The following is a 26,931-nucleotide window of genomic DNA, read 5'->3' on the forward strand; positions in this document are numbered from 1 at the left end:
TGGCACCTGCCAGATGAGGGGCGGGGCTTAAGGCAAGGGGCGGGGCCTAAGATGGGAGGCGGGGCTTAAGTAGGAGGCGGGGCTTAACCCGGGAGGCCGGGCTTAAGTAGGAGGCGGGGCTTAACCCTGGAGGCGGGGCTTAAGTAGGAGGCGGGGCTTAACCCGGGAGGCGGGGCTTAAGTAGGAGGCGGGGCTTAACCCGGGAGGCGGGGCTTGAGCGGAGGGGCGTGGCTTGAGCGCGGGGGGCGTGGCTTGAGCGCAGGGGCGTGGCTTGATCTGTGCGAGGCTGCAGGCTAAGGGGCGGAGCCACCGCACGGGGAGGGCGGGGTCTCGGGGAGGGGCGGGGCCTCTGCACGAAGGGGGCGTGGTCTCCATGCGAGTGGGCGGAGCCTCTGCGCCCAAGGCGGGGTCTCAGGACGAGGGGGCGGGGCGTGTGCGTGCAGGGGGCGTGGCCTGCGGGTCAGTGGGCGGGGTCGCTGCGCGGTGGGGCGTGGCTCGGGGGGAGGGCGGGGCCTCTGCGCGGAGGGGCGGGGCCTCGGGGCGAGGGGGCGGGGCCCCGGCTCGGCGCATGCGCGGTGCGGAGGGGAGCGCGGCCTCCCCCGGCGCGATGGCCGAGGAGTGAGTGCGGGGCGGGGCGGGGCCTGGGGTCCCGCGGGGGGCGGGGGGCGGGGGGCGGCCCGGGCCGGCGGGAGGGGAGGGGCCGCGAGGGGCCGCGAGGGGCGGGGGAGCCCCCGGGGGGAGCTCGGGGCTTGGGGGGGGGGCTGCTGGGGGCACCGGGGGGGGGCAGAGCCGGGCCCCAGGGGGGCTGCTGGGGGGGGAGCGGGGCAGCCGGGGGCCCTGGGGGGGCGGCTGGGGGCCCTGGGGGGCAGGATGGGGCCTGTGGGGGTACTTTAGGGGGGTGGGGGGTAGGTTGGGGCCTGTGGGGCAGATCGGGGCTTGTGGGGGCAGTTTGGGGGGGCTGTGGGGCAGAGAGGGGCCCCCATGGGGCAGATCGGGGTTTGTGGGGGCAGTTTGGGGGGGCTTTGGGGCAGAGAGGGGCAGAGAGGGGCCCTCATGGGGCAGATGGGGGCTTGAGGGGGCAGTTTGGGGGGGCTGTGGGGCAGACTGGGGCACTTCTGGGGCAGATTGGGGCTTATGGGGGTAGCTTGGGGGGGCTGTGGGGCAGGTTGGGGCCTGTGGGGCAGAGTAGAGCCCTTATGGGGCACTTCTGGGGCAGATCGGGGCTTATGGGGGCAGCTGGGGGGGGGCTGTGGGGCAGAGTGGGGCCCCCTATGGTGCAGGTTGGGGCTTATGGGGGCAGTTTGGGGGGGCCGTGAGCGTGCCGAGGGGCCTGTGGGGCAGAGTGGGACCCCCATGGGGGCAGATCAAGGCTTGTGGGGGCAGCTGGGGGCCCTGCGGGGTAGGTTGGGGCCTGTGGGGCAGGCCAGGCCCCTGTAGGGCAGTGACCATGTGGGGCAGGAGGCTCGGGCTGGCCCCTCCGTCCCCCCCAGCGCTGGCTCACGGTGCCCCCACCGTGGCCCCCGCTGCCGGCGAGCCTCCCCCAGCCAGGCTCCCCGCAAAACCCTGCGGGCTCCGAGGGAAACCCCCATTTCTGTAGGGTTTTCCTGCCGTCAGAGGCCCGTTTGCTGCTGCCACCCCCGGGGAAGGGGCCGCTCTGGCTGCAGGGCAGGCAGAGCACATCCGCAGGAGGCGGCTGCGGCAGGGTTTGGCACCTGCTTCCTCGGGGGGAGCTGCAGCAGCCTTCCCCGGGGGGCGAGCAGGGCTGCGGTGGGGCGATGCCGCAGCGCCGGCACCCAGCTCGAAGGCTGCCCCTCGCTCGTCCCCAGTCCTGGCTGCTGCTCCGCCGAAACCTGCTCGTTACTGCTCGTAAACAGCAGTGCCTTTCCGAAGGGAAGGGCTGCAAAACAAACAGAAATCCTCCCCGGCCTCCTGGCAAGGCCAGAAAGGCGATAGCTGGATGTGAGGAGGCTCCTGACGTCGTCGTTTTTTTTTTTTCTGCCGGTGCCCCGAGCAAATGGAGAAAGGGGAACGCTGCAAACACGTTGTCCGTAGAGGATTCACAGGGGTTCACGCTGGGCAGAAGCAGCTGAATCCCTGTGAGCACACGCAGTTCTCTGCTGCTTCTTACGTCCAAAAGCTCTCCGAGCTTTTCGGTGCAATTTGTGCTCTAATTGTTCCGTAAAAAGGACTAGCGCAGATTTATGTGATTATTTTTTCCTAGTTAAAGTCTGTGATGCATTTAAAATCCGCGTGGTTTTTTTTTTCCTAATACCACTTGTTTATAACGCTAAGCTCTCCATTATTTGATATTTATTCTTCCTGCATTTTTTGTAGAAAAATGGAAATCGCCACTCCTCCGACGTCAAAGTGTATTATATACTGGAAAAGAAAAGTCAAGTCTGAATACATGCGTCTTCGGCAGCTCAAGAGGTTTCAGGCGAACATGGGAGCCAAGGTAAAGCCGTAACGGGAGGTGCCAGGTCTAGCTGGAAGGATTTCTGCTCTCGCCTTCGCTCTAGTTTGCGGTATTTGAGCAGTTTTCAGCTGAGTGCTTCACAATGAGAGCTGCAAAATTGCGTTTCAGTTGTAGCCATGGTAAGCCTGAGGAGATTTTTACCTCCCTCCGTGCTCCGTGGTTGGAGCAGAGCAGGGTACTCAGCTCTGCTGTGTAGGCAGAGAAGTTCCCCGGCTGGGTGCTTGCATAACGTGCAGGGAGAGGACTCATTTCCATGCACTCTGTGAAGTGTCTCCTTGCTTTAACCCCCTCGGTGCTAAGGCTCTGTGGGTCTCGGATGACTTCTAATGCTACTTTTCTCCGTGGCAGGTGAGATTTTAGAACAGGTTGGATCTGATCAAGAATTATTAAAAGCTGCTGCCTCTTGCTATGTTTTCAGCACAGTTTTGTACCGATGCTGAGGTTAATTAGGATTCCTTCTAACGAGTATCATCAGTCTGAAGGACTCTGCCTTGACTACGTTTTGATATGCGAAACAAAATCTCAGGAGGGATTTTAATGCTCTAAACCTCGACGTGATTTTTAAATTTCAAATGCTTCTTTCTCTCGTTTCAGGCTCTTTTTGTGGCCAACTTTGCAAAGGTTCACGAAAAGACTCAAATTCTGAATGAAGACTGGAAGAAGCTTCGCGTTCAACCAGTGCAGTTGATGAAGCCAGTCAGCGGGCACCCTTTCCTAAAACAGGTAGGGAGAGCAAAAGAGGCGCGGCAGCAACAAGTGTGAATTGGAACCAGGGCTTTGCAGGGAACTGTGAGAATAATTTATATATAGTTTGGTAAATGGGGGGAAAAAAGCTTTTACTGTCAAGGAGCCACAATGAGCGACCGCAGCACTTTGCTGTATTTGTCCTGAAGTGCAGTTTCCTTCTGTGACTGTGACTGCCTCCCAGGGGCTGTTTCCTCACTGCCCTTCTCTTCGTTTCTCTCCCAGTGTACCGTTGAGAGCATTTTTCCAGGATTTCCAAGCCAGACGCTGTACATGAGGACGCTGAACACGGTGGCTCTGGTGCCCATCATGTACTCCTGGTCCCCCCTTCAGCAGAACTTCATGGTGGGTACGAAGGCTCTGCGGAGCAGGATCTTTGTGAGATTAGTGCAGATCTTTGTGAGATTAGTGCGTAACCATTACACGGTTGTGCAGTGATTAAACCATCTTTAGCCAGCTTGTTTCAAGCGATGTCTGCTCAAGAGATGAGGGGGAGCGTTGTTTCTTTTGCTTGTTGTGTTGAACCCCACAGAACAGCCTCGCATCCAAGCTGTCTTACCCAGCTAGTCTCTCTTCCACACCTGGCTCCTTGATGGGGCCACTGTTATTTCACAGGATTCAAGGAGTAAATGCTTTCTTCTGTGTGGCTGGGCAGGGTTGTTAGCTTTTCTTTTTCTCTTTTAACTTCCCTTTTAAATGAAGACTTGCATTTCTTAGGCAGGTCCTTTCCTTTGTGATTGGATTACTCTGCTGATCTGCTTGTAGGGATGCTATTGAGGATCACAGTGGTGTGGAGGACGATTTAAATGCTGTTTTGTCGTGGCTAAGATTATTTACAAAACAGACGGGCAGTCTGTGGCTAGCCTGCCCCTTTGCCCAGTGTGGGTGTGTGTGTATTCCTACAAGCAAGGAGCTCCCTAGGACCAGGTGTAGCAGGCTGGTGGAGTGGTGTGGCGCTAGGAGATGTGACACGAAAAGAGCCCCTTGCCGGTGCCATGGCAATGAAAGCCAAATGTCCTTTCTCCATGCAGTTAATGTGAGAACGCTCCTCGGCTCCAGCTGTATTCCTCCTGGAATGAGTTGCCATTTTGCCTTTCACTGTTACTAGTCCCACTCCACCTTAATCACCGTGACCCCTCTGACATTTTCGGTTGTTTATTATTCTTGGCAGCGTGTGTGTTTCTGAGTTTCCATAACCCTTGGATACACTACTCTTATTTTTTTAAATCAGATTGCACTTTTTGGCATCAGGGTTATGCTGCTGGTATGGAATAACAATGAAATGTCAGTGATGTGACATCCAAAACTTCTGCTGGGGAGGCTGAACCTTTGCCTTACGCCATCTAGTCTCTGTGGAACGGACTGGAGCAGCCCTAGAGGCACAGCCTGGGTGGGAATCGGCAGGTGCTGGGTTACTGAACCGCATCGAATCTCGTTACAGGTGGAGGATGAAACTGTTCTGTGCAACATCCCTTACATGGGAGATGAGGTGAAGGAAGAGGATGAAACCTTCATTGAAGAACTCATTAATAACTACGATGGGAAAGTTCATGGAGAGGAAGGTAACGTGGGAGCGGGAGCGCTCAGCACTGTCCTTTCACTGTCCTCTTGCAAATTCAATATCAAGGCAGTTAAGAAGTCAAAAGGTGGCAGCAGTAACCAGCTTTTCTCTGAGAGCTCTTAGAGTAGGAAAGCAGGAATGTGCCTGCGGTGCTGGTTTGCAAGGACGCGGTCCTGCCTTTTGATACCCGGCTCCGTTCTAGGCCCAGGATGCTCTGGAGCCAGAGCTCTTGTTCATGGGCATCCACAGGCGGTTCTGGGAAGCTGAAAAATGTGCTAGATGTTAGGAGGAGCTCAGCAACATCGTTTCACTTTTACCTCAGTCAAGACTTTAATCATTCTTTTCAGAGATGAAAAGCCAGTGTGTTTCCCTCCGTAGTTTCCTAGCCCATCGTAAAGGTCTGTCTGGAGGGAAGAAGGCTGTGGAAAACTCTCTGGTGTGGCCTGTCCCCAGAGTCACAAAAATGATACACCACTCTTATGACTCTATAGCATTAAAATCCCACCTATCCTTCCAAAATTGCCAGGAAGGTTCTCACTGATGAAAATATCCTGTGGCTGGCTTGTGATTTACCACCCCGAGGAGCATGAAGGATGATGGCCCTCCCACAGACTGGCTGACACCACTGTGTTTCAGAAATGATTTCAGGGTCGGTCCTCATCAGCGACGCTGTGTTCCTGGAGCTCGTGAACGCCCTGAATCAGTACTCGGACGAGGAAGAGGAAGGACACAATGATTCTGAGGTTAAGCAGGAGGATGGGAAAGAGGAGCTGCCAGTCACGCGGAAAAGGAAACGAATTGCAGTGGAAGGTGGGTTTGGCTGCAGAAACTGGGGCTGTGATGGTCGTGTTCCCATCCTACCTTGCCTTAGGAGCTGCCCAGTGCTCTCCTGCCCTTGGTCTTTTGGTTATTTGTGTGTCACTTAGGGGTAGTAGCCAGCTTGGCAAGTTCTGGTAAGGTAGATGAAAGAAGAAGGGAAGTCGGTTATTCTCATTGTCCCCTGCGGACAGGATAAGCAGTCATCAGCTTTAAGTGTAGCAAGGAGGAATTCAGATGAGTCATCTGGAAAGCCGTGTAATGGTACGATTAGCAAAGCAGTGGGGCATTACCTGGGGAGGATGTGAGATCTCTGCTCTTGGAGGTTTCACAGTGCCGGCCTGGCAAGCATCTGTCAGTAAGTTTGTAGGGAGATCTAATTCTGCTGTACGACAGGGAGGTGAACCTTTTCAAATCCCTTCCAGCCTCGTTTTCCACGTATTAGCGTTCATCTTCCTTCTCCTGTGCCACCTGGGGGCTTTGCTGCGTAGAAGCAGCTCTGGTTCGTGGGATTTTCACATGTCCTGCATGCCCTTAGGAATGCTGACTGGGAGTTTCACCTTTGATTTATAGCGATACGAGCAGCACAAATACCAGGACTTTTTGCAGACGTAGGAAAGTATTGTCTGTAAACCTTGTCTTGGTAAGAAAAGCAATATTCCACACGAAATCATTAGTACTTCCATCAACACGTTATGCTAATTGGAAGGTGGCAGAGTGCAACGCATCTGGAAATGATTTAGCCTAGTTGCAAGACAGAATTGTCTGTGTGGTTACGTTTCTGTCTCTTAAACTGCCGTCCAGAACACCTCCTGGACTCGCCCTCTCTGGAAAAAGGAGAGGCACGGTCACGTCCAGCGTAACTGAGAATTTCTCTTCTTTTTCCTTAGGTAACAAGAAGTGTTCAAAGAAGCGGTTTCCAAACGACATGATATTCACTGCCATTTCTTCCATGTTCCCTGAGTATGGCTTTCCAGATGACATGAAAGAGAGGTAGAAGATCTCTACGTGTGTTGCTTATTACCTTTGTTAGTGACGGTTAAAATCTGTATTTTAGACGACAGCCCTGTGCTCTGAGCAGAAAGCAGAGCTCACTTGGCTGCAGGCGCTGTGAGCAGAACATTTTTTGAGTATTAGAAACTTTTGGTTTAGCCTCAAGGTATCTGAGCCAGAGTCATAAGACCTAAGTCACACAAAGCCTTGTAAAACGTCCCGAATTAGGAAAAAATGCACATCGGTGGCTGCCTCTGTTTGCTCGATAGGTACCGAGAGCTCACGGAGGTGTCGGACCCGAATGTGCTGCCCCCGCAGTGCACCCCCAACATCGACGGGCCCTGCGCGAAGTCGGTGCAGCGCGAGCAGTCCCTGCACTCCTTCCACACGCTCTTCTGCCGGCGCTGCTTCAAATACGACTGCTTTCTGCACCGTAAGTGCAGTCCCGCCGGACGCTTCCCTTTTCTCTTCATTTCCTCACTGCTTTGTGCTCCTGCGTGCCTCGCTTGGCGTCTGTGCTGCGGTCGTCAGAGGGTGATGCCGCCCTGGCGTTGGCAGCGGAGCCTTTAGAGGCTGTCGGGTGCCCCAAAGCCTTTTATAAGGACAGCTCCACCAATTCCCACGAGTGGACGGAAACCAACCCGCGTGGCAGCCCGCTCTGTCTCACCGTTGTTCGCTGTGCTGCGCTGGGCCTCCTGGCACCTTGTTGCAGGAGTAGTGCTGTGACTGGGCTTCACTCTCACTTCACAGAAGCTCGTCAGGGAAAGGCACGACTGTCACGCTTCCAAAGTCCGGACATGCCCCTGTGTTTTGTTGCCTCGCTGGAACTTACAGCTCCATCTTAGTCATGTTCCTGCGGTTTGTTCCGCCAAAGCCTTTTGGATAGGGGTTAGCTGTTGGACCTGCTATTTCCCAGGTCTGAGGGCTTCCTTGGAAAGTCACAGGACTCTCTCCAGTGAATTATTTATTTAAAGATCTATTATTAAGATCATGCGGTCTTATTGTTTCAGTCTGAAAGCAGACGTTTTTCCTACGGCCTCTCCTTCCCAAGCGTTCCCCCTCTGGTGCTCAGTTCCCGTCATCGTTAGGAGTAGGGCTGGCCGAGACGTCCCCACCTTGTGCCCTGCTCTTAGGAGATCTGCTCCTGTGCTCCTGGCGACTGCCTCAGGCTCCCACTTGCCGTCACTCCCCTCGTGCTGTCCCTGTCCTTTGCTGTGTGGTGAGTGCCCCTTGTTGGAGGATGCTGATAGTAAAGCTCACTATTATTTTTCCAGCTTTTCATGCTACTCCTAACGTGTACAAACGAAAGAACAGAGAGACGAAAATCGAGCCGGACCCTTGCGGAGCAGACTGTTTCCTCTGGCTGGTACGTTTCTGCGCTGCAGCTTCTGAAACCACAGTAGGAAGTGGCCCAGCCAGCCATGCTCTTCAGCACTCTGTGGGTCTTTTTTTCACAACTTTGGCGATTTTTCAGAATTACCTAATTCTGAAATCTCACCTGATTATCTAAGCTGATTGTCTAATCGTCACTGAATTTGGGGAAGCACGGATCCAGATATGAGCCTTACCGGAAGCGTGTTGATGTCACGTTCAGATTATCTGGCTGAGATATCAGCGTCTGAGGGGAGCTGCAGGGCTGAGGCAGAACGGAGGCCGGGAGGATGTAGGACAGAGGCCGGGAGGATGTAGGACAGAGGCCGGGAGGATGTCATTGCCGGGGCAAGAGATGGGGAAGCCAGCTGGAGGAGCGGGGTGAGGGAGCCTGCTCATACCGGGCGGCGATGCTGAAGGACGCGAAGCAGAAAGGTGCAGTGCAGGCAGCTGGCAGGGCCGTGGCACTTACTGGAGGCGACCCTATTACGTGTGACAGGTCTGCTGCCTTCTCGTGGTGGCCGGAGGGCTTCTCCCAAGGCCTTTCTGCGCGTCCTGGCTGCGTGCTACCCACTCCGTGCTCTGCTCTGCTTGCAGGAAGGAGCCAAGGAGTTCGCTGCGCTGCACAACCCGCGGTCCAAGTGCTCGGGCAGGCGCCGCCGGAGGCACCATGTGGTCAGTGCTTCCTGCTCAAACACCCCGGCCCTCGCTGAGACAAGGGAGGGAGACAGCGACAGAGACACGGGCAATGAGTGGGCCTCTAGTTCCTCGGGTACGGCGCCATCCCTGGAGACAACCCTCTCCCATTTAGCGCTGTGACAAATAACGAGCGGGCACTGTCACACGCGGGGCTCTATCCCTGTCTTGCTGCTCTGTCCCTGTGCTGGGGCCGTGAAATTCAGAGCTGGAGTGACAAAGTGTCCACAGCTGGCCTTAAGCAAACATCGGGGACACCCAGTCCTGCCCTGCGCTGCGGTGCGGGTTCATTATCCTCATTGTCAGGCACGGCAAGTACTCTGCTGGCACCGGTGTTTACGCAGCGCCCTGGGCTTTGAGTGCTTTGCTTGGCTGCACACTAGGGCAACGCAGGCAGCAAAGCGGGCTGGTGGCAGTGCCAGCCTGGGTGCTCGGCCCTGCAGGGGTGCTGAGCACCCACCTGGGAGCTGTTGAGGCTGGGGCCATGTCTGCAGCCGCGTTCCCCCTGGAGGAGCAGCGGGCTGCTGCCTCGCCGGGTGAGTGGCAGCGCCCGGGGCAGGATGAGCTCCCAGGGGAGAAAGAGCACGCTCATCCCATCCCGGGTGGGAGAGAAGGGAGCACCTTCCTCATCCTCGGGCCTCCCCGGTGCTGCCGCCGGGGTCAGGAGGCTGCGTTGTGGGCACAGCCGTGGCAGGGGGAGGTGGCACGGTGCCCTGGAGGTGCGGCAGGCAGGCTCAGGCACCCCTGCAGCACCGCTGCCCGAGGAAGCTTTGACAGCAGGGGTGTGTTCTCGCTCATCCCTGGCCCTAACATCTGCCTTTCTCGCCAGAGGCAAACTCCCGCTGCCAGACCCCCACCAAGCAGAAGCTGAGCCCAGCCTCGTCCCAGCTGTTTGCGGTGGAGACGCAGCAGGAGCCGGTTGAGTGGACGGGAGCCGAGGAGTCGCTCTTCCGCGTCTTCCATGGGACCTACTTCAACAACTTCTGCTCCATCGCCAGGCTGCTGGGGACAAAGACGTGCAAGCAGGTATGGCCTGACCTTCTGGTCTGGGCGGGCAGGCACCGCAGCGCCTGGCCCTGGGGCAGGAGGGAGCCCTTTGCTGCTGCTTGCTTCTTCTTTTTTCTTCCCTGCTGCAAACCGCCTCGAGGAACGTGTTGCATCAACGCTTTGGGAAGTTGGGTGGTGTTATTTTGCAGTGTGGCTGCTGTTCACAGAACGAGCCCCGCACACGTCCGGTGCTGTGAGGTTTCTTCAGCGTGCCTTATCCCAGCCTGGTGGGACAGGGGGTGGTTTTGTTTCCCAGGCAAGAAAAGCAAGGCCGCCCGTGGCTTAGTGAAACTGGGGGCAGAGCTGCCTGCTTACTGGGATCCCTACTGTGTGTGTGTGCTTGCACTCTCTCCGTTTATGCTTTAGATAAAGGTAACTTGGATATACTGAACTTTATTCTTCTTTTTGCTTCTGTTTTTTTTTGGTAGGTCTTTCAGTTTGCAGTTAAAGAATCGCTTATAACAAAACTGCCAACAAACGAATTAATGAATCCATCCCAGAAGAAGAAAAGGAAGCACAGGCAAGTGTTGGACAAGCTTGTTTTGTTCTTAAAAACGCAACCAGATCCACTGCTTTTTGTGCCAAAGCATTCCTGGTAATCCCCATCTGGCTCCCATCTGCGCACACTTCTCGCTGTCACACAGGGCTGATTGTGCTGCCGGCTGGGAGCTGGCCCCTGGCCCTCCTCTGGTGCCGTCCTCCTGGTTGGGGAGCTGCGGGGTCCCGCGCCCACGGGCTCAGCCCCGGAGCAGGGGGCGGCGCGGTGGCCGTGCTGCACTGCTGCAAGGAGGCCGGCGCTGTCCTGAGAGCAGCCTCAGCCCGAGCTCCCTGCCTCCTAACCTACTTCTTGTGTGCTGATCCGGTGTATCCAGCGTTATTCTGGCACTCACACTTGCCTTAAATAACTCCTGTAGCTGCGCTGTTCTCATCTTTCTGCGCTTTGCGGCCGCCTGATGGTGATTAACGCATGACGCTGCCAGGCAGCCCTGCTGGAATCGCCTGGCCCCAGCTGCTGCGCTGGCTGGCGGCGCTGAGCGCGGTGCTCAGCCAGCCCTTCCCGATGGAGGCTCGTGCCCCCACCTCTGACACTTCTCTGCTTCTCTCCCAGGCTGTGGGCCGCGCACTGCAGGAAGATCCAGCTGAAGAAAGGTAACGTCCGTGGCTGCGCTCGGCTGCCGTTTGCGTGGCCGTTCTCCCCCAGGGGCCGATTCTCCAGCCCTGGCTTGCACAGGACACCGTGTCCTGCTGTCTGTCCCGGCAGCTGTAGGGGTGCAGGGGGAGCAGCTCCCCACCGAAGGGCCGGTTTTGGTGCCCCTGTGGCTGTGCCACCCACATCCCTGCCGTGCCAGCGCTCTCTCCCAGGCAGTGGGAGAGGCGCAGTCCTGCTCCAGCCGGAGGGGGGCTGAGGTTTGGCATGCAGTCCCCGTGTAAAACGGGCTGCGGAGGTGTAAAGCAGACATGTGTCATGCGTTTGTAATTACAGCTGTGTGCTGGGCGCTGCTGGGCTTCCCGCCCTCTGCAGGCAGATGGGGAGCGTGCATGTGCTCTGCTCCAGAGCCCTGGGCGTGCTGCTTGCTCTCAAACGTTCCTGCAAAGCGCAGCTTCTAACCCTGCCGTCTCTCCTCTTGCTCTAGATAACTCGCCTACCCAGGTGTACAACTACCAGCCCTGTGACCACCCCGAACATCCCTGTGACAGCTCCTGCCCTTGCATCATGACCCAGAACTTCTGTGAGAAGTTCTGCCAGTGCAACCCTGACTGTAAGGAAAAAACCGGGACTACCGCAGCTGAAAGCAGCCAGCTCTTCTCGCAGAGACAAGGGGAGGGTGCAGCCCTGGGGCTTGCTGAAGGCCTGTTTTATCCCTGCCTTCATTCCTCTGTCCATCTGCAGCAGTTTGATTAGCAGCCTGATAAATCTGAGGGGAAACTATGCCCCGTGTCCCCCAGCAGCAAGTGATACAGGCTCTCGTCAGAGATTGCTCATCTGCATGTCTGCATCGAGCAGCAAGCCCTGGGTGTTGCTGCCAGTCCCGTGGAAGGAGGACGTGTGGCCAGCAGTTAGGGTGGGAGCTGGGTCATTGCTCTGCCACGCTCGTTTTCCCCTCTGGGCTCCCGTTCCCAGCTCTGGGATGGAGATAACAGCACTCGCCCACATAACTGGGGCTTCTGAGGGTGAATTTATGTAGGATTATGACACAGCCTGGGGCTGGAAGGGCTAGAGGGCGACAGGGAGCCAGCTCAGGCTCCCGGCTTCTCCGTCCTGATCTGTTCGTATTATCAGAGCTGATTTCAAACTGCACGTAATTAGCCCCGAGAGGCAGATCAGCATCTCCAGCTGTGGAAGCACGCGTGGGTCTGTGCTCTGCGAGGTGTGAGCGGTGCTCAGAGCTGCCTTGCCCCCAGGCTCTTGCTCTGCTTTCTGGCTTTCAGCCGTGGGTGCCCAGGCTGAAAAATGTCCCTTTGTCACGTTGCATCCTTCGGTGAGCCCCGTTCTGGTGACTTCAGGGCTCAGGAAGGCGGCCTGGGAGCTCCCGTCTCTCCTGCCCAGAGCAGGGGGGCTGCAAAGCTCGTTCTTAGCGCAAAGGCACCTTCCTTGTGTTGGCTGGGTGGTGGGCGGGCAGCCTGGCCCTTGGTCACAGACCATTTTAGTTGTGTATCTGCACAGAGCCCGAACAGCCTGCCGGGGTGAGACCCGGCTCAGCGGGAGCCTCTGTGTTTCTGCGGGGCGGGGACCCGCGGCACGGCCCTCTCCTTGAAAAACCCGCGCTGTGTTCCCGCAGGTCAGAATCGCTTCCCGGGCTGCCGCTGCAAAACCCAGTGCAACACCAAGCAGTGCCCGTGCTACCTGGCCGTGCGGGAGTGCGACCCGGACCTCTGCCTGACCTGCGGGGCTTCGGAGCACTGGGACTGCAAGGTGGTCTCCTGCAAGAACTGCAGCATCCAGCGAGGTCTCAAAAAGGTATTTGCTGTGTTGTGTGGCTCTGGGCTGCTGGCAAAGGGCTGCCGCAGGGTAGGGCTGATAAACAGATCTCTGCTGTGTGGGAGAGGGGGGCGTGAGCCACCCGCAGCTGTCTGAGTAGGGAAAAAATCAAACAGAAGCTGCTCTGCCCCAGGCTTCTCTAGCACTTACTCTGGAGTATGGATTATGGATGTGAAAATTGGGAGACGGGGGGGTATATGAGGAAGGGGGAGAACAAGGGAGTGTAAAAAATGACTCCAAAGAAAGGTCAGGTCTTGGATTTTGTTGGTCAGGACAAGGGACTGCGTACAAAAGAGGGAGAAATTCAGAGAAAGATGCAAATTACTGGGTGTTAAGTAATGTGCAGCTCCAGCCTAACGATGCTATGACACGTAAGTGTGCAGGGACCTGTGTGTCACCTTACACTAGGGGACACCGGATGGTGCTGGCACGGTGAGGGCAGCAGCCGGCACTGCGTGGTTGCTCCTGGGCACTGCCCGAAGCCCAGCACAGGCACCTGGGGCGTGATCTCTGCGCTGCTTCGGTGCTGGGGGCGGTAGGTCTGCCCACCCGAGCTGTTTTCTTCTCACCTTGGCTCTAGCACTTGTTGCTGGCGCCTTCGGATGTCGCTGGCTGGGGGACTTTCATCAAGGAGTCCGTGCAGAAGAACGAATTCATCTCGGAGTACTGCGGGGAGGTCAGTGCCGCCGCGTGCTCGGGCGGACGCGCGCGGTGGAAGTGCTGCCCTGCAGTTATCTCAGGGGCCTTCCCCAGCTCGGCCACGGCCACGGGCTCACTCTGACCCGGCTTAGAGTTAGAAACCCGTACTGTTTTGGGACCCAACTCGAGGCCCTCCGCCAAGGAGGAATGTCTGGTGCGTGCGTGCTGCTCCCTGGGAGCCCAGCTCCTCCTCTGCTCCTCCTGAGCCCTGGCGAACCCCCACCCACTGGTGTGGAAGGGCGGGAGGCGCCTCCAGGAGATCCAAGAGCATTGTTCCTTGCAGCGATCCTTACCGTGCCCCCAGGCACTGAGGCTCTCTCAAGGCGTTCTCCTTCTCCAGCTTATTTCGCAGGATGAGGCTGACCGGCGAGGGAAGGTCTATGACAAGTACATGTCAAGTTTCCTCTTCAACCTCAACAACGGTAACTCGCGTGGGGCTTCAGGGGGTGGCAGAGATGTGGGCTTCCTGGCAGGGGCTGGTGGGTGGGCAGTCTCGAGCCCCTCCGTCCCGTGAGCAGCAGTCTTGTCTTTACAGGACGCTGCAGGGTTTTCTTCTTTTGCCTTTCGATAGATTTTGTCGTTGACGCCACTCGCAAAGGAAACAAAATCCGCTTTGCCAACCACTCCGTGAACCCCAACTGCTACGCCAAAGGTGAGCTGTCCCCACCCGGGCAGGTCAAGGCTGGGGAAGGGTCTCTGGGGCCTGCTCGGCTCTGGGAATTCAGGGGGTTCAGGGGGTCCCAAGTCACCCGGAGCCTGTGGCAGCCGCAGAACTTCAGAGGCGTGGGCAAACTCTCCTTCTGCTCTGCTGCAAATCACGTTCCTGCTCATGGGGGGCCCCGCTCAGCTCTGCTGTGGCCGTGGCCTTGCAGAGGGGTCGCTGCAGGTTGGAGCCCCCCCGGGGGAGCATCCGTGACCCGACCTGAGCCGCGTGTCCCCGATGTTGTCCCTCTGGTTGCAGTTGTGATGGTGAACGGAGACCACCGGATAGGGATCTTTGCCAAGAGGGCCATCCAGGCGGGAGAGGAGCTCTTCTTTGATTACCGGTAACGTGGGGAGCGGCTGCCTGGGGACCCTGGGCAGGGCTCGACCCTGCTTTCTGTGCACGTTTGCGGGAAGTTCAGAGGTCGTTACAGCAGCTCTGGCTTTTCCCGTCTTGTAGGTACAGCCAGGCAGACGCCTTGAAGTACGTTGGCATAGAGAGGGAGACGGATATCATCTAGGCTGTGTGCCGGGGGGTCCCCAGCACTCCTTGCTGCTGCACCTTGTAAGCGATGCCATGTTTGCTTCACGCTGACATGACTGCTGCCCGTGTTCCCCTTGCTGTGTGTGTCACAAGTGCTACTTGCTGCCCAGACACCCGGAGAGAGACTCGGGGCAGGAGTGTGAGCAGCTGCTGCCCGGCTATCAGCTCTGCCCAGCCCCGGCGTGGGGCAGGCTCCAGCACCTTCCCTGCTGGCTGCCTCCTGGGCTGGAGGGAGCCCGTGGACCGAGGCAGCCGGGGCTTGAAGAAAAGCTGTGGTGCACAAGGTTGCCAGTCACCAGCTTTCAGCCTCTTTCCAATTTTCTGCTGGCTGCTGAAAGCAAGCGAGGGGCTGCCCGCACCGAGACCCTTGGGGCACGGCTCGGGGGCTGCGCCAGCTCCCCTGGGACAAGCTCTGGTCTCTGGTGCTGCCTCTCGCTGCCTCTTTTGTCCTGCTGACTAGGACAGCGACAGCAGCGGAAGCCGGTGAGCTGTGGCCGCATGCCTGCACGTCCCCGAGCCCCACAGCTGCTGTCCCTGGGTCTCTTTTTTTCCCTCTGCCCCAGCTGGCTGGAGGACAGAGACCACCAGCACGTGGCTCGTGTGGCACGATCCCCTGGGACGGGGCGAGCAGCACTATGCAAAAAGTCACTTTGGGTAGGGAAGCTACTGAGCTGGTTAGAGACGATGTTACGGGGGTGCTGCTGCAAGCACAAGGGGAATCCACAGAAAGAAAGCCCTGGGGAGCGGGAGGGAGCCCTCCCAGCCCGCAGCTGGCTGGGTCTGCTGGGGCCGGGGCAGCTTTGGGGCTGCGGGGGGAGCCCCCCACTGCTCGGCTGGGGCTGCAGCCAGCTTGGGGAGCTGGGGCTTTGGCCGTGCTCCAGGCAGGTGCTTCCTGACCGCGCGGTACCAAAGCTGGTTCCCCCACCCTCCTCTGCCAGGACAGTCCTTTTCGGAGAGGCATGGGCCCTTTGAGACGCGCCAGGCGCTTCAGGAGCCCTTTTCATTGCACAGAATTGCTTGGATGTTGCTTCGGTGAGGTTCGAGCAGGGCCCAGCAGACCCGCAGCTGCTATGTGCAGTGAGGGAGGGAAAGGCTCCCCAGAAAGCTCTCCGGAGGTTTCTGATGCTTTGGTCCTGGCCTTGGCCTTGGGGGTAAAGGGGAAATGTTCTCTGGCAAGGCGAGGTTTGGCCTTAGCACCCCATGCAAAAAGAAAAAGAAAAAAGCACTTTAAATAAGCATTCCCAGCCAGGCGGCTGAGCCCCGTGCGCTGCCCAGGGTGCTCTCAGGTTGGGGGGGGACCACGGACGTCCCAGACCGCCGCCGTCCTTCAGCAGCACCTTTGTGGGGCTGTTTGTCCAGGCCTGGATGGGTAGATGGAGGGATGGATGGATGGATGGAGGGATGGAGGGAGGGATGGATGGAGGGAAGCCCCTTCCCTGAGCAGGGAGCTGGGCCTGAAGGTTGGGGCTGTCCCCTAGGAGCCACGAGTGCTGCCAGCTGGCCTGGCGTGGGATGCAGGAAGCTGCTGGGCTCCTGTGCCAGCCTGGAGCGGTGCTGCGGGACGGTGTTTGTCCAGGGCTGGAACCGCTGCCCTGCTCCTCTGGGAACCGCAGGGCTCCCACGCAGGGCAGGGCACGGCCCCCATCGCACCCCCAAATGCAGAGAGCGCCCTGGGTCTGCACGGGGAGCCGAGCCCCTCCTGGCCCGGGTCTGCTCCCGTCCTGCCCGCTGTCCGTCCGGGCTGGCGGGGCTCTGGGTCCGTCTGGAGCAGCGCTTGTACCCCAGCCCCGCTCCCTCGCCCCCCAGCCCCGCTCCCGCTGCCTCCGTCCCCCGGCTTGCCCCGGCCCCGCTGTCTGCTCGGTGTCCTCTGCCACGTCGGCCGTATCTGCACTATGCCAGGCTTGTGTCTGTGGTTCGTTGACGGTGAATTATAATGCACTTTAAAAAGAACGCGGCTTGTAGCCTTTGTCATAATAAAGCGGTCGCCAACACCCCCTGCGCCTCGCTGCGCTCTGTTCCCCGGGGCTGCCGTGCAGCCGAGCGCAGCCGCGGGCTGAGCCCGTGCCGTGACCCAGCCCGGGCTCTGCGGGTCCCTGCGGCCCCGGCTGCTGGCGGATGTCCCGTGGGGACCACGCCGGGCACTGCCTGTGCCCTTCCCTGGTGCTGGGGAGGAGCGGAGCCGCTCTCCCTCCGCACCCAGGCTGCCCAAGGGAAGCGCGTCGAACGCCGTCATTCTGCCTTTATTTGAGTCTCTCCGCGCCTCGTCCAACAAAACGGGGATTTTTAAAAATAAAGTGCCCAGCAGAGCCAGGCCTTTGGGGTAGGTAAATGCATTTCTGTAACATCGTCTTAACCACAATACAGCGCGCGAACGGGAGCTTTCCCCGGGCTGGCGGTAACGGCAGGACGAGCACCCCGGGCAGAGAAGTAGCGAACTACGGACCACTTACCACGACACTTTGAACGTATAACACCCGACGTAAAGTTCCGTTTTGTGTTTTTTTTGTTCTGGTTTTGTTTTTTTTTTATACAAACCAAGAGAATTAAAAAAAACCACCAGAGTGTAGTAGAATATCCAGCAACAACGACAAGAACAAAAAAAAAGGTAGAAAGGATCATCCGTACCTGACGGCCGGAAAGCAGCATCTCAGCAAAGTGCGGTGGCGTCATGCGCGGTGCACGCACGGGCAGGGTATTGCTGGGGCGCCCCGGGGCTGTGCTCCGAGGCTGGGTATTGCGTGGTTTCCTTCGTGGCTCTTGCTAAGCGAGTAAAGCAGCAGGTAATCGAGGCGCGAGCGGGGCGGGGGGCACCCCCCTGGTGCTGCTCCCCCCCCCCCCATGTGGGCCACGAGGTGTTGCGGGGGGGTCCCCGCCGAGGAGCGGGGCTCTGGCAGCGGGTGGCCTCCGGCGGAGGGACCTGGGGGTGCCGGTGGCCGGGCTGGGCTGGAGGTGGCCACGCTCCGGCTACGGGGCCGGCTTCGGCTCGGCGGTGCTGGCAGTTCAGGTGTGCTCGGCCCTTTGGTCCCGCGACGCTCGCTCCTGGTCTCCGGGCGGCCCCCGCCGTGGCCGCGGGGGGGGCTGCGAGCCCTTCCCACCCCTTCCCCGGCCCCGCTAATCGCCTTTCGCCTCCTCCAGGATCTGGGGCAGGTTCTGGTCTTTGCGCACCGACAGCGGTTTGACGGTGCCGCCGTAGTCCTGGATGGCCTTGGGCTCGTTGGTGTGGTAGGAGCCCTTGTAGCGGTGGTAGTAGAGGTAGAGCAGCACCAGCAAGCCCCCGAGCAGCAGCAGCAGGAACGTCACGACTGCAGGGAAGGCGACGGTGAGGGACGTTGGGGAGGGGACCTGGGGACAACCCGTGGCACGGCGGGGGGACGCCGGCCAGGCGCTTCACTTACACCCGATGATGATCCCGATCCAGCCGTCGTCGTGCACGTGGGGGAACTCTGCGGGGACAAAGCGGGTGGGTGGGATGGGGCCGCGGGGTCCTGCGCTGGAGCATCGCCTCCGCATCACCCGGGCAGCATCTGACGCTTACCTAAGGGGGGCTCGGGGACTCCCACCCCCCCCCCAGGCTCCCCACACAGCACCTACCCGTGCCCATGTACCAGGGGTCCATCTCGGGGGGGATGAGGATGGTGGTGAGGGGCAGCATGGAGGCGCAGCTGGACTCCACCAGCTCCCCCCGGATGCTGTAGGGCCGCACCACGCTGGTGGGGCGGAAGATGGCTTTGAGGGGGACGATGCTGTTAAACTTCACCCCCGAGAGGCAGCCGGAGAAGCCAGGCGTGTTGTAGCGCTGGATCTCGGGGTCAATCACGCCGGTCTCTGCGGGGGCACAGAAGGAGGTGGCTCACCCCCGCCAAGGACCGAGCTGGGCCGAGAAGACGCCGGCGCGAGGGGGCAGGACCCAGCTCACCCATCACGCGCCCCAGGTACAGGTTCTTGGGCGAGTCCAGCTTGCTGTCCACGAACAGAGAGAACTGCTGCTCCATGACGGGCAGGTAATCCACCTGGGGGGGGGGGGGGCAAGCACACGGCGTCAGCACCCGTGGAGCCTCCTGCACCCCCTGCCACCCCGTCGGTGCCCCGGCCCCGTACCTGCGTGTACAGCGTGCGATGCAGGCGGGTGATGTTGACGTGGTGGGGTCTCCCGTCCGTCACCGGCTTGGTGGTGAGGGCGAAGACGTAGGGGCTGGTGCCCAGCTGGTAGCGCAGCTGCAGGCTCCCTGCGGGCAGAGCACAAGGCGGCTGCAGCGCTGCTCATCGGCCTGGGGACGGGGGGGACCCCCCCCAACGCCCTCACCGTCGTCCTTGATGAGCACGGCCATGTAGTCCTTGACGAAGGAGCTGACGTAGAGCAGCACGGCGGGGGCCGAGGTGGTGCTGAAGCTGAAGCTGACCTCCTCGCTGGTGAGGTTGTAGCCGGGCAGGGGCTGCCAGGGGCTGCTGACGATGCTGGCGAACTCGCGGGCGGCGTACAGCGACATGGGCAGGATGTTGTACCGCACCCACGTGCCCTCCTCGAAGTACCCGCCGATGTCTGCGGGGGACCCACGGGGGTGACGGGGGCGCCGGCTCCTCTCCCCCAGCCCGGCCCCGCAGAGGGTCCCCCCCGCGGTGCCCGCAGCACGGAGCCACTCACCGTGGTTGCAGAAGGGCCCGTCGAAGGCGGAGATGCTGCAGTTGCAGCTGTAGTGGCTGTAGCGCTCGACGCAGAGCCCGCTGTTCTGGCAGGGCACCGGCGGGTCCTGGCAGTGGCCGGTGCAGTTGACCCGCACGCCCTCGGTCTCGTTGGCCTTGCCCTCCAGGTTGAGCGTCACCCCGTTCATCCGCAGCGCCCGCAGGCACCCCAGGAACGGGCGCATCTTGTGCTCCGCCGTGCCTGCAGCCGGGACGAGACTCAGCGCCCTGCGGCACGCGGGGGCACGGGGACGGCGGGGACACGGGGCACGGGGCAGGGGGGGCTCTCACCGACGTAGAGGGGTCTGTCAAACTCGAGGCGCACGAAGCTCTGCGGCGGGGCCGGCCGCACCACCCAGGGCAGCTTGTCCACCCGCAGCCGGGCCAGCTTCACGTTGAGCTCAGCCTTCACCTGGTGCCACTCGTCGTCGTTCCAGGGCACCGCCGAGCGCACCGTCAGGTTCTCGTGCCCGTTCCCGATGTCGTAGGCAAACACCACGTCCCTGGTGGCTGCGGGGACGCGGTGTCGGCAGGGGCACCCCAGCCCCGCCGTCCCCCCGCGCCCCCGTTACCCACGCCCGTACTGTTGAGCTCCACGCGGATGTAGTTTCGGGAGCCGGGGTTCTCCAGGAAGACGCCGGACGGGGCGGTGGTCTTGAAGTAGAAGGAGATGTCGAGGCTGTGGTTGGCCTGGAAGGTGGGGAAGAGCAGGGCTGCGCCCCTGTTGAAGGAGACGGTGTTCCAGGTGTTGCCTGCGGGGAGCAGGAGAGGGTGAGAGGTGGGCATGGACCCAATGTGGGTATGGACCCAGTGCAGGGATGGACCCAGCATGGGTATGGGACCCAATGTGGGCATGGACCCAACGTGGGAATGGACCCCATGTGGATACAGGACCCAACATGGATACAGGACCCAATGCGGGCATGGACCCAACGTGGGTATGGACCCATCGTGGGCATGGACCCAACGTAGGTATGGATCAAGTGTGGATACAGGACCCAACGTGGGCATGGACCCAACATGGATACAGGACCCGACATGGGCATGGGACCCAACACAGCTCCGGCCACTCACGGTCTCCATAGCACCGCAGGGGCCCCAGCAGGAACTGCGCTTCAGAGCCGGAGCGGTTGGTGTCTCCCACCACCACCTGCGTGACGGGCAGGTGGTCCACGAAGGTCAGCAGCCCCTTGTCCGTCCTCCTGCAGACGGCACGTGCGTCAGAGGGGCTGCGCAGGGGCTGCTCCCCACCACCACCACCCTGACCCCCCCAGCCCGTGCCCGCAGCCCCCAGCCCTCACCACAGCGTGTGGTCAGCGTCGCAGTTGCAGAAGTACTGGGGGTCGGCGCAGTTCTTGTCCAGCCCGCAGGCGCAGCGCTGGATGCCCGGCCGCGAGCCCCCCCAGTAGTAGTGCCGCTCGTTGTTTCGGCCCATCCAGAAGCTGAAGGGCAGCCCGGCTGGGGGCACAGGGGAGGGTAAGGACACGGGGGGGGGACACGGCATGGCCCCGTGGCACGGCCCCGCTCCCCTCCTGGCGCTCACAGGGGGTGTTGAGCAGGCGGGAGTTGTAGCAGTGCAGCTCGATGCGCTGCTCGCAGTACTCGGAGGCGTTTGCCAGCGCCGAGACCTCGGCCCAGGAGGCATTCCAGTACTCCACGGTGCCCAGGTAGGGCTGGTCTACGCTGGAGCCTGTCACCCGCGTGGCGTAGTGGCGGTTGTGCCGGATGATAGTCCATGCCCGGTCCTCTGCAGGGCAGGGGGTGTTAGGAGAAGCCCCCCGGGATGCCCCAGCTCGCTCCATCCCCGAGCCCCGGGTGCAGGGGGAGAGCCTGGTGCTTGCCCCTGCTGCACCCACCTCGTATGTCACAGTACACCGTGAAGGGCTTGAGCGGCCCGCTGCCATCCGGGTCGATGGTGTAGTTCCCCGAGGTCTTCCCGCTGACCCGGTAAGCATCGCACGACTCCTTGTAAAGGGCTGGAAGAGGGAAACGGGGCGGGGGGGTGACGGACATGAGATGGGCACCCAGGACCGGAGAGAGCCGTGGGTGCCGTCGTATCCCGCCCCGCTGCGCTCACATTTGTGGCAGGTCTCTCCCTTGTACCCTGTCAGGTCGCAGATGCACATGAAGTCGTCCCAGGACTGGACGCAGCGGCCGTCGTGCTCGCACAGGTTGGGGGTGCACCTGGGGGGCGCAGAGGGTTTCGGTCCCAGCCCCGCCGGCCCCCGCGCCCTCTTCCCGAGCCGGTACCTGTCCGTGATGCCGCAGACGTTGAAGAAGACGTCGGCGTACTTCCCCAGCCGGTGCTGCACCAGCATCTCCAGGTCCACGGGCTGCATGTCGACGCTCAGCATCTGCAGGCAGCCGTGGAAGGCCGTCTGGTTCGACCGGCAGCCGGTGATCGAGGCCGGCTTGGGGCAGCCTGCAAGGCACGGGGTGAGGGGTGAGCGGCACCCGGGCACCGCACGCCCCCCCACCCCTGCCCACCCTGCGCCCACCTCCGAAGAAGTACTGGCTGCCAGTGCGCAGCTGGAAGGGGTGGGCCACCCGAAATTCGGCACCGTCGTCGTCGTCGATGGTCACCACGGCCGAGCCTTCCCGTGCCACCAGCTGCACCGAGTGCCAGAAGCCGTCGTTCAGGCGATGCCCTGCGTGGGGGAGAGGTGGGCGTGCAGGGGGGGGCACCGACACCGCAGCGGGACCCCCAGGCCCCATATATCAGCCCCTGGCCCACCTGCTGCGAACTCCAGCTTCTTCTTGCCGGGCTGGGCGATGGAGACGTTGACCTGGCCCTGGCTCAGCACCATCTCCAGGGAGCCCAGGCGGTCGGCGAAGCTGGTGTAGAGCAGGAGCCCGGCCATGTCCCAGGAGCGGAAACGAAAGCTGACGGCCAGGCGGTTCCTGCGGGGGATCCCCGGCACCTGCACGTAGTTGTTGATGCCGGCGAAGGTGATGGGGGTGTTCACCTGGTCCTGGCAGTAGTGGCCCACGCTGCCCTGTGGGTGGCCACGGGAGGCCGTGAGGGATGGGATTGCTCCCGTGGCAGGGAGATCCGCCCTGTAGCCCCCCCCCCCAGCCCCGATTGCCCTGCTCGATCCCGTTGCCTGGTGATGCCGGATGGGTGCCCCGGGCCAGGGACGACCTCGCGCAGTCGATGTGAGGCCGCTTGGCTGAGTGCGGCAGCCTCCAGCCTCACGTCACCCCAAAGTGGAGCCTGAACCTGGGAAAGGGGTCACCCCATAGCGGGTACACAGCCCTAGGGAAGGGGTCACCCCATAGCGGGGGCTGAGGACCTGGCCCCCACTTGGAAACTTGTCACCCCACAACAGGGACAGGACCACCCAGGAAGGGGGCACCCCATGGCGGGGCTGGTCCCCTGCCCCCTGGCTGGGGGCTGCACCTCGAAGCGGATGTTGGATCTCCGGTGCCGGGCCAGGTCGGCGATGTTGACCCCGTTGAAGATGATGTTCTCCACGCAGCCCCGAAAGTTTTGCCGGTAGGTGAGGTGCTGCTTGTCCTGGTCGATCACCCCCCCGAAGAAGATCTGGGAGGCAGAGGGAGGCTCAGCCTCGGGCCGAGGACGCCGTGGGGCCGGCAGCCCGGCAGCTCCCCGCTCGCCGGACCCACCTCGGTCTCGAGGTCGAGATGCTCGAAGGTGCCGTGGCAGCGGAAGCGTTTGACCTCCCCGTCCAGCGTCAGGTTGACGTGGTGGCCGTAGCGCTCGATGTGCAGCGAGTGCCAGTGCTGGTCATCCAGCAGGCTGCCCACTGCCACCGTGGTGTGGCCCTCGGTGGCGTGCACCGGGCTGCTGCCTGGGGAGGGGACACCGTCACCCTGCGGCCCCTTTCCCCCCAGCCCCGCTGACCCCCCTGGTCACCCCGCCGGCCCCGGCTCACCTAAGCTGATGTGCAGGAAGAGCTGGGCTTGCTTGAGCTCCACCGTGATGTAGTCGCCCTGCGAGCCCTCCCCGTGCATCAGCACGCCGTCCTGCTCCACCGTCTTGAAGTTGAAGGAGATGTCGTCTTCCATGGTGCTGATCTTTTTGGCGCGGAAGCGGTAGGAGATGGCGTCGTCCCCGTCGAAGTACAGCACGTGGGACCCTGGGGGGAGAGGCAGAGCGGCCCCAGCGGCGTCACCGCCCACAGCAGCAGGCACGCTGGCGTTGGGGAGCGCTCCTCTCCAACCGTGCTAAGAGCCGGGGCAGGTTTATGGCATATCTAATGGCTGCGGGTTGCTTGGACGCGGTCCCGATGGGAAAAGGGTTTTCTGGGCATGCCAGAGCTGGGCTGCAGCGCTGGCCTCGGTGCAGGAGCTGGCCCCGTGCCTCGCAGCTGTGGGGCTGGGTCCCTCCCGGGTCCCTCCCCGCACGGGGACCACCGGGGCCGGTACTCACGGTAGGGGCAGCCGTAGAGGCCCAGGCGCAGCCCGATCTTCCCCCGGGGGTTCCAGGCCACCGGGATGATGCGGATGTAGCGGGCGAGGATGGGGTAGTGCAGGTCGTGCCGCACCACCCCGCTCTCGTTCACGTTCCCGAAGAACGTCTGGGGACGAAGGGGCAGCTCAGCGCGGCGCCAGCCCCCCCCCCGGCACCTCCCTGCTCCCAGGGGACCCCGACCCCGCAGGGGGGACCCCACGGCTCCTACCCAGTTGCTGCCCTGCTGGAAGAAGGGTTTCCAGCTGGTGGGGTGGTCCCCATAGAGCACGATGTAGCGCGTCAGCCAGTCGTACGTGTTGAAGGTCCCCTGCGTGGCCACCGCGTTGATCCTGTGCTTCTGCATCAGGTCGATCTGGAGCCAGGGCTGCTTGTCGCGGGGGTCGGGGGACCAGCCGCTGGTGCCTGCGGGATTGGGGGGGGCTCAGGAGGGACCCCGCAGCCCCAACCAGAGCCGCTCTCAGCCCGGCCCCTGCACCCCTGCTGGGGGAGCTCCCCATACCCTTGGGGGATGCTGAGGGTGAGACCTTGCAAGGAGCCCCCTCCCCACAGCCCCCCAAGCTCCGTGGCGGCCCCACGGTGGGGTGGGGTCCCCGTGTGCTGTCCCCCACCCCGCAGGCAGGGGGGGACTCACTGTGCAGCCGGGCGAAGCTGGCCGAGTAGAAGATGTTGTATCTGGAGGAGGCACCGATGGACGAGGAGTAGAGGGACGCGACCAGCTCATCGTAACAGGGTCCTGTGGGGGAAAGGGGTGCTGGGCACGGGGCGGCGGTCTGACATGGGGTGCGATGACCCCACGTCCCCAGCAGCCTGGGCATCGCACACAGGTGGGGAAACGCAGTGGGGAGCAGCTCCCTGGTGCCTGCACTGAGGGAGGGAGGAAGGGGTGATGGAGGCAGGGGGTGATGGAGCCTCGGGGTGATGGAGACGGGGGAGACGGACGTGGGGGTGATGGAGCTTTGGGGTGATGGAGACGGGGTGATGGAGCTTTGGGGTGATGGAGGTAGAGGGAGATTGAGGCAGGGGTGATGGAGACAGGGGGTGGCAGATCCACGGGGTGGTAGATCTGTGGGGTGAGGGACCCACGGGCTGACAGATCCATGGGGTGGTGGAGGCAGCCACCCCACAGCCAGCCTCCGAGCCCCGCACCGGTGGCAGCAGCAGCAGCAGGGCCCTCGCCCCGCACCGTGACCCAGCGGTTCTGCGTCTCCACGCCCCGCTGAGCCCGGAGCGGAGAACCCAGGGGAGGGGGGGGGGGGGGGGGGGTGGCGCTGCCGTTGCCGGCTCCTCCCGTGGTCCCCACTTTTGGGAAGGGTCCTCACCAGCAGCTCATCGCCCCCCCAAGCCACCTGCAGGGCCGGCGGAGCGGCGGCTCCTGCTCTGGCAGCTCGGCTCCTGCCTCTGCCCTCCCACTGCAGCGGGAGCTGACGCACCTCTGCGGGCTCCCGGCGCCGCACCGGCTGCCTCCGCACTGCCGTGGGCGGCCGGGGAAGCCCCCTCCCCACCCAGCCCCGCTCCCCCCGGCCCGGCCCCACATGGCCCAGGGACAGCTGCTGGGCCAGGAGCCCGCTGGGGGCTCTGGGAGGGGGGGTAAGGGGGAAGGATTGGGGGTTGCAGGGGCGGGGGGGGGGAGGCGCAAATCCTGGTGGCATCCGCAGAGGGGACCGCGGTGGGATTGGGGGCTCCGAGCCCCTCACAGGGTGGGGGTCGGGCAGCCCCCCGTGAGCTGTCCCGAAGGAGCTCCGGGAGGGTCTGCTGCCCCCGGGGGGGGGTTGGCTGGGGACAAGGGCAGCTGCGGTGTGCCAGCCCCCGCCCCGAGCCTCCATCTCTCTCTGTCTGCCTCCCCCCATAGATCCATCCCCCATAGATGTGTCCCCCATAGATCCCCCCCCATAGATCCACCCCCCCCAAAAATCCACCCCCTAAGAACCCCCCCCCACACCAAGTCTCCCCCCCATCCCCCTACGCCCCCATCATCACCCCCTGCCTCCCTCTCCCGTATCCAGCGCCCCTCCGGGCCCCCCCCCCCCGCTGCCCCCCGCCTCAGTTGTGCTGCAGACACCAGGCCCCGGCCCTCCCCTACCCCCGGCCCCCCCTGCCCCCCCCCCAGCCCCCCTTGCCGTGGGGCCAGCCCCGAGCATCCCTGCGGCGGGGCCGGGCGGCGCTGCCCGTGGGGGCTCCGGGGGCTGCCCCCACCCGCCTCGGGGTACCCGGGGGCTGCCGGAACCGGGACCCCTTCCCCGGTACGGACGCGGGATGCGGCTCACGGTGCTCAGCATCCCCGGGGCCACCGGAGACACCGGGCGGGGCCGGGACCGGGGTGGGGGGGGGGGGGGCTGCGGCGGGGCAGCCCCGGGCGAGGCGCGGGGGGGCGCCCGGCCGCTCGGTCCGGCGGTGACCTTGGGAAAAGCGCCGGGGGATGCTCGGGAGAACCGGGGAACCGGGGCTGGAGAGATTGGGGGGGGGGGACACACCGGGGCGGCGGACGGGGGGGAACCGGGGGATGCCCGGGGGATGCCGGGCTCCGTCCCGCAGTGCGGAGCGGCGGCTCCCGGGGCCGCGGCCCCACTTACGTGCGAGGCAACCGGGGCCGGGGAGGAGGAAAGCGGCGCTAGCGGCGAGCAGGAGCCCGAGGAGGCGGCGAACGCCCATGCTTGGAGCGCCCCGAGCGCCCTCGGCGCCGCCGCTCCCGGTGCTGCAGCCGCGCGGCGGAGCGGGACCGGCGGCTCCGCCCACGGGGCGGCGGCGGCGGGGCGGTCCCGGGACGGGCGGGGTGCTGGGACGGGGATGGAGCCAAGCGCAGAACTCCCCGGCCCCGCCGAGCTGCCGCCGAGCAGCCCCAGGACCCCCCGGTCCCGGTCCACGACAGCCCCGGGCATCCCGACAACCCTCAGTCCTGGCCCCAACGGCCCCGGGCATCCCACCGAATATCCCCAGGACCCCCGGTCCCGGTCCTGGCAGCCCCAGGCATCCCACCGAGCAGCCCCAGGACCCCCGGTCCCGGTCCCGACAGCCCTGAGCATCCCACCGAGCATCTCCGAGACCCCCGGTCCCCTCCCCAAACAGCCCCGGACACCCTTCCAAGAATCCCCAGGACCCCCGGTCCCACTCTCAACAGCTCCAGTCCCCCCACGGAGCATCTCCGGGACCCCCAGTCCTGGTCCCGACAACCCCGAGCATCCCACCGGGC

The 26,931-nt window shown here is 62.4% G+C and overlaps 2 protein-coding genes across 4 annotated transcripts; one reads left to right on the plus strand and one right to left on the minus strand.

Moving 5' to 3' along the window:
* Positions 1-532: 532 nt before the first annotated feature.
* On the plus strand, positions 533-16,620 carry EZH1 (enhancer of zeste 1 polycomb repressive complex 2 subunit). Of its 3 annotated transcripts, none has more exons than XM_066981471.1 (20): positions 533-618; positions 2,335-2,455; positions 3,071-3,199; positions 3,446-3,565; positions 4,662-4,782; positions 5,418-5,591; positions 6,488-6,590; positions 6,860-7,023; positions 7,865-7,956; positions 8,559-8,733; positions 9,487-9,683; positions 10,133-10,224; positions 10,813-10,853; positions 11,339-11,464; positions 12,485-12,663; positions 13,265-13,360; positions 13,724-13,805; positions 13,955-14,035; positions 14,345-14,429; positions 14,546-16,620. In XM_066981471.1, exons 1-20 carry the CDS (start codon positions 569-571, stop codon positions 14,604-14,606), a joined length of 2,289 nt encoding a protein of 762 aa, XP_066837572.1. In that variant the 5' UTR covers positions 533-568; the 3' UTR covers positions 14,607-16,620. The 3 variants fall into 3 exon arrangements, with proteins under 3 accessions (XP_066837572.1, XP_013055255.2, XP_066837573.1); XM_013199801.3 differs by lacking the exon at positions 533-618 and adding an exon at positions 1,267-2,096; XM_066981472.1 differs by lacking the exon at positions 533-618 and adding an exon at positions 1,267-1,959.
* Positions 16,621-16,853: 233 nt separating this feature from the next.
* Positions 16,854-26,484, minus strand: CNTNAP1 (contactin associated protein 1). The gene is made up of 24 exons (XM_048051848.2): positions 26,315-26,484; positions 24,376-24,477; positions 23,953-24,146; positions 23,703-23,850; positions 23,206-23,409; positions 22,937-23,121; positions 22,710-22,853; positions 22,044-22,305; positions 21,808-21,957; positions 21,560-21,731; positions 21,387-21,493; positions 21,166-21,285; positions 20,853-21,056; positions 20,611-20,767; positions 20,384-20,511; positions 19,894-20,061; positions 19,601-19,819; positions 19,272-19,511; positions 18,933-19,169; positions 18,728-18,855; positions 18,546-18,639; positions 18,221-18,454; positions 18,025-18,072; positions 16,854-17,931 (listed from the first exon to the last, which is right to left on the minus strand). The coding sequence occupies exons 1-24, from the start codon at positions 26,391-26,393 to the stop codon at positions 17,741-17,743; spliced, it is 3,915 nt and encodes a 1,304-aa protein (XP_047907805.2). The 5' UTR covers positions 26,394-26,484; the 3' UTR covers positions 16,854-17,740.
* Positions 26,485-26,931: the final 447 nt, after the last annotated feature.

The sequence above is a fragment of the Anser cygnoides genome, chromosome 22 (genome assembly GCF_040182565.1).
Source record: "Anser cygnoides isolate HZ-2024a breed goose chromosome 22, Taihu_goose_T2T_genome, whole genome shotgun sequence".
Lineage (NCBI taxonomy): Eukaryota > Metazoa > Chordata > Aves > Anseriformes > Anatidae > Anser > Anser cygnoides.

Bases quoted from the DNA above. Each gene is read 5' to 3' on its own strand.
- EZH1 (XM_066981471.1), top strand. From the start codon at position 569: ATGCGCGGTGCGGAGGGGAGCGCGGCCTCCCCCGGCGCGATGGCCGAG. The intron at 3,200-3,445 runs GTAGGGAGAGCA...TTTCTCTCCCAG, and splicing joins GGCACCCTTTCCTAAAACAG to TGTACCGTTGAGAGCATTTT. The intron at 10,854-11,338 runs GTAACGTCCGTG...CTCTTGCTCTAG, and splicing joins GAAGATCCAGCTGAAGAAAG to ATAACTCGCCTACCCAGGTG.
- CNTNAP1 (XM_048051848.2), bottom strand. From the start codon at position 26,393: ATGGGCGTTCGCCGCCTCCTCGGGCTCCTGCTCGCCGCTAGCGCCGCT. The intron at 22,854-22,936 runs GTGGGTCCGGCG...TCTGCCTCCCAG, and splicing joins ATCTCGACCTCGAGACCGAG to ATCTTCTTCGGGGGGGTGAT. The intron at 18,073-18,220 runs GTAGGTGCTGTG...TTGTCCCCGCAG, and splicing joins CCCCTGGTACATGGGCACGG to AGTTCCCCCACGTGCACGAC.